At 44.4% G+C, this 3,714-nt stretch overlaps 1 protein-coding gene across 1 annotated transcript; it reads left to right on the forward strand.

The window, feature by feature from the left end:
• Window positions 1-2,128: 2,128 nt before the first annotated feature.
• Window positions 2,129-3,239, forward strand: LOC123962937 (histone H1-like). The gene has a single exon (XM_046039445.1). The coding sequence runs from the start codon at window positions 2,455-2,457 to the stop codon at window positions 3,058-3,060; it is 606 nt and encodes a 201-aa protein (XP_045895401.1). The 5' UTR covers window positions 2,129-2,454; the 3' UTR covers window positions 3,061-3,239.
• Window positions 3,240-3,714: the final 475 nt, after the last annotated feature.

Genomic DNA, 3,714 nt, shown 5'->3' on the forward strand with positions numbered 1-3,714 from the left:
CCAAAAAGGAGTCCGAACAAGATAAAACAATGCACAGATCATGTCAGCAGAGATGCTACCTCTCTAGAAGGTGAGTTTATATTTATCATGTGTAACTCGAGTCAACTCACAACCAGTTTTTGATTTTCCATCACGTCATCAAAGCGTCCTCTGACTCCAGTGCAGCTAAAGTTTCTTTCAAATGTCTCAAAGTTACAGTGCTGTTCTGTGGGAGAGCTGCTGACAGTGTGTGAATATAACAAACATGTGTTGTGCTTAATGATCCCACATGATGAAAGTCTAATGTGCATAAAGCTGAGCCAGCTATAAGTTCCATCGTGGACTGTGGCCATAATATTTCTTTCCCAGGAGCCGCTCAAATGGATCCTCTTAAGTCTGTAGCGGCCGGTGTCGTCTTCTTTGCTGTGTTGTGCTGGGGAGGTGGCATCGGGATCGTGGTGCCAAAAAACTGGGTAAGCTGGTTGTGGGGATGGACCTGGACAGTGTGGAGGCAGTGACTGAGAGGAAGATGAGAGAAAGCTGAAAACCATCTTGGACAACCGGTCTGATCCTCTGTATGCTGAGCTGAGGCAGCTCAGGAGCTCCTTCAGCCACAGACTCATCCAGCTCCGCTCCTCAAAGCGCCTATGAGACTCATTTGTGCCACCAGACTCCACAACACCACAGCACCCAACGTATCCACTGACAGATGATGTTTTGCTTGTGTATATAGTGTGTATATATTTTACAGACTTGATTCTGATGTTTACTGGTTCTACCTTTATTGTATTTCCTTCTTTCTTTTTACATTCCCCTGTGCTGCTGTGCCACTTTGAATTTCTCCTACAGGGGACAATAAAGAAACATCTTATCTTTAACATCTTCACAGTTTGTCCCCCAAATTGCAAGCGGTGAAAACAGCAAACTAAAAAGAATAAATGTGGCACGAGTTATGTCACCTTGTTTTTCCTGCTCTCCTGTCTGCAGGTCTACAGCTCAGGTGGGACCCAACTGTTTTCCTGGTGCTGATCCTGGACCAGCCAGGCATCATAGAGCTGTTTGGTGTTACAGTTAGGATCCTCTCAGCTAACAAAACAAAGGATGTGATCTTCAACTCTGACCAGCAGCAGGACAACATGTTTTGCTTATTGTGACTTATGTGGAAATGTGAAGCTTCCAGTGACAATGGACTTTTCATGAAGTAGGAGAAAATCTTGTGTCCAACAGATAAACTCAGAAAAAAATGCACATGTATTTCTTTTCAATGAGGGAAAATAAGCTGCCGGTGCCTTGAGGTCTTAAAACATGTCTGGAGGGGATCTTTAAAGCCATTGTAATGGCAACAACTAATTAATGTGAAGTATTGACACATCAGTTTCTAGTTGACCAAGTTAAAGCACCTGGAATGAAAAAATGACTGATCTGAGGTCTTAAAAGTTGTGTCCAGAATATTTGGGATTTATGGGATGACAAGAAAAGTTCTGTAATTTTATAAATTCAGAAATTAGGGAAATATTTTATCCAAAGAGTTTAACATTATAGAACATCACTGTGCTGTAAAATTAGGGACAAAACTGAAACTGAAATACATTTGAGTAAAAGACTCTGTAGACCTTCTCATCTGTATACTTAGCTCACACATAGTTAATACATCCACTACAAGACATCAATAAATCATGTTTTATATTTTTACATTGCACATGTGCTGTCAAATCAGTCTAATCTTAACATGTTCTGCTAATCAAGGTGCTTTATGTTTACAAAAGGTAACGCAGTCACCTAATAAAGTTATTTATAGTTCATGAATTGATGAGTAAAGGATAGATTAATTAGAAACTATTATAGTTATTTTATTGATTTATCAGTAAAAGCATGAATATAAAAGGTGTTCTAGACACAAGTTGTCCTCAGCAGCAGAAACGTCCACAGCGAGCAGCTTTGACAGGAAGTCAGGCTGAACCTCCATCATCAGTGTGTTTGCTGCTCCCAGAAAAACTCGATTTATTAGAAACTGATCATCAACAGATGCTTGTTTTTACTTTGAGTGCCTGAACAAACATGTGGGTCCGCTGGAAAACTGCTTTTGACGGAGCTCTGATGCATTTTAAAACATTTTAGGAGAGAAATGAGCGTGAAAAGCAGCTGATAAGCGCCGGTCGCGACGGTGAATGTGTGAAGTTTGGAGGCTCCGCGAACCAAACGCAGAGCGCATCAGAGCTGAACATGACTTCAGTATGAAGAGACACCAGTCCGCTACCGGCTCCTTCACCGGCAGCCTGCGGCTCTTCTCCCACATTTAGTTCGGAGCCTTTTATCGGTGCAGAGAAAACACAAGTGGCGGCGTTCAGCCCGCACCGAGCGGCCGCGAGCTGGGCTGAGTCTCCACGGTTCTCACGGTGTGTTTAAGTGCAGCCTGCTGCTCGGAGCCTCCATCATTCAGACTCTCGTGTTATCGTGAGGAGAAACAAGCGGAACATGGCAGAAGTAGCTCCAGCCGCCGTCGCCGTCGCCGCTCCGGCCAAAGCGGCCAAGAAGAAGGTGTCCAAGCCGAAGAAGGCCGGTCCCAGCGTCGGGGAGCTCATCGTTAAGGCCGTGTCCGCGTCCAAGGAGCGGAGCGGCGTGTCCGCGGCCGCCCTGAAGAAGGCTCTGGCTGCCGGAGGCTACGATGTGGAGAAGAACAAGGCCCGCGTCAAGACCGCCATCAAGAGCCTGGTGGTGAAGGGGACTCTGGTCCAGACCAAGGGGACCGGGGCCTCGGGCTCCTTCAAGATCAACAAGAAGGCGGAGACCAAGCCCAAGAAGGCGCTGAAGAAAGCCGCTCCTAAAGCCAAGAAGCCCGCAGCGAAGAAACCCGCAGCGGCCAAAAAGCCCAAAGCAGCGGCAGCCAAGAAGCCGGCAGCCGCCAAGAAGTCTCCCAAGAAGGTCAAGAAGCCCGCAGCGGCCAAGAAGGCGGCCAAGAGCCCCAAGAAAGCTACCAAGAGCCCCAAGAAGGTGGTGAAGAAGGCCCCCGCAGCCAAGAAGACCCCCGTCAAGAAGGCCGCCAAGCCCAAAGTGAAGAAGGCTGCAGCCAAGAAGAAGTGAGCTGCTTCAACACCAACAACGTCCCAACAAAAGGCTCTTTTAAGAGCCACCACATCTTCCTCAAAGAGCCTGTTCACACTCATTAACAGCACATCATACAGTGATCGTTATATTAGGATTTAAGAACATGGGGGGGAAACATTAATATAAATTAATTCATTTTAAATTAAAAATATAGATAAGATAAGATTTCCGATCAAAGGAAAAATAATACATACTGGATGTACCATATATTCCCCCCCAACATCTAATTCCTGTTTTATTTATCAATAACTTTTTCCATGGGTTGTAAAGAGGCTGTTTCTACATTACGATTAGCATAGACATAATTAATGTTTGTACCATTATTCAGTCTGTACCAACATCACCTTTATGGTCTTCTGTGTATATTGGCTGCTTCCCCTCAGCCCTCCATCCCTGTTTGTCTCTATAATATAAATGAGATTGAATTGAATTAACAGCACATGAAAGAGTAAGAGGGAAAAAAAACCAAGTACAATAATTCATAATTCTCTAAAAACATAAACCATCTGAGTTTAAAGGCAAAAGAAATATACATCTAATTCCTGTATTATTATTTAGAAGAAGTTTTATTGATATAGCGCCTTTCCAGAGCTCAAGGTCGCTTTACACGGTACATTTACACACTAACAC

This window comes from Micropterus dolomieu, linkage group LG23 (genome assembly GCF_021292245.1).
Source record: "Micropterus dolomieu isolate WLL.071019.BEF.003 ecotype Adirondacks linkage group LG23, ASM2129224v1, whole genome shotgun sequence".
Taxonomy (NCBI): domain Eukaryota; kingdom Metazoa; phylum Chordata; class Actinopteri; order Centrarchiformes; family Centrarchidae; genus Micropterus; species Micropterus dolomieu.

Bases quoted from the DNA above. Each gene is read 5' to 3' on its own strand.
- LOC123962937 (XM_046039445.1), top strand. From the start codon at position 2,455: ATGGCAGAAGTAGCTCCAGCCGCCGTCGCCGTCGCCGCTCCGGCCAAA.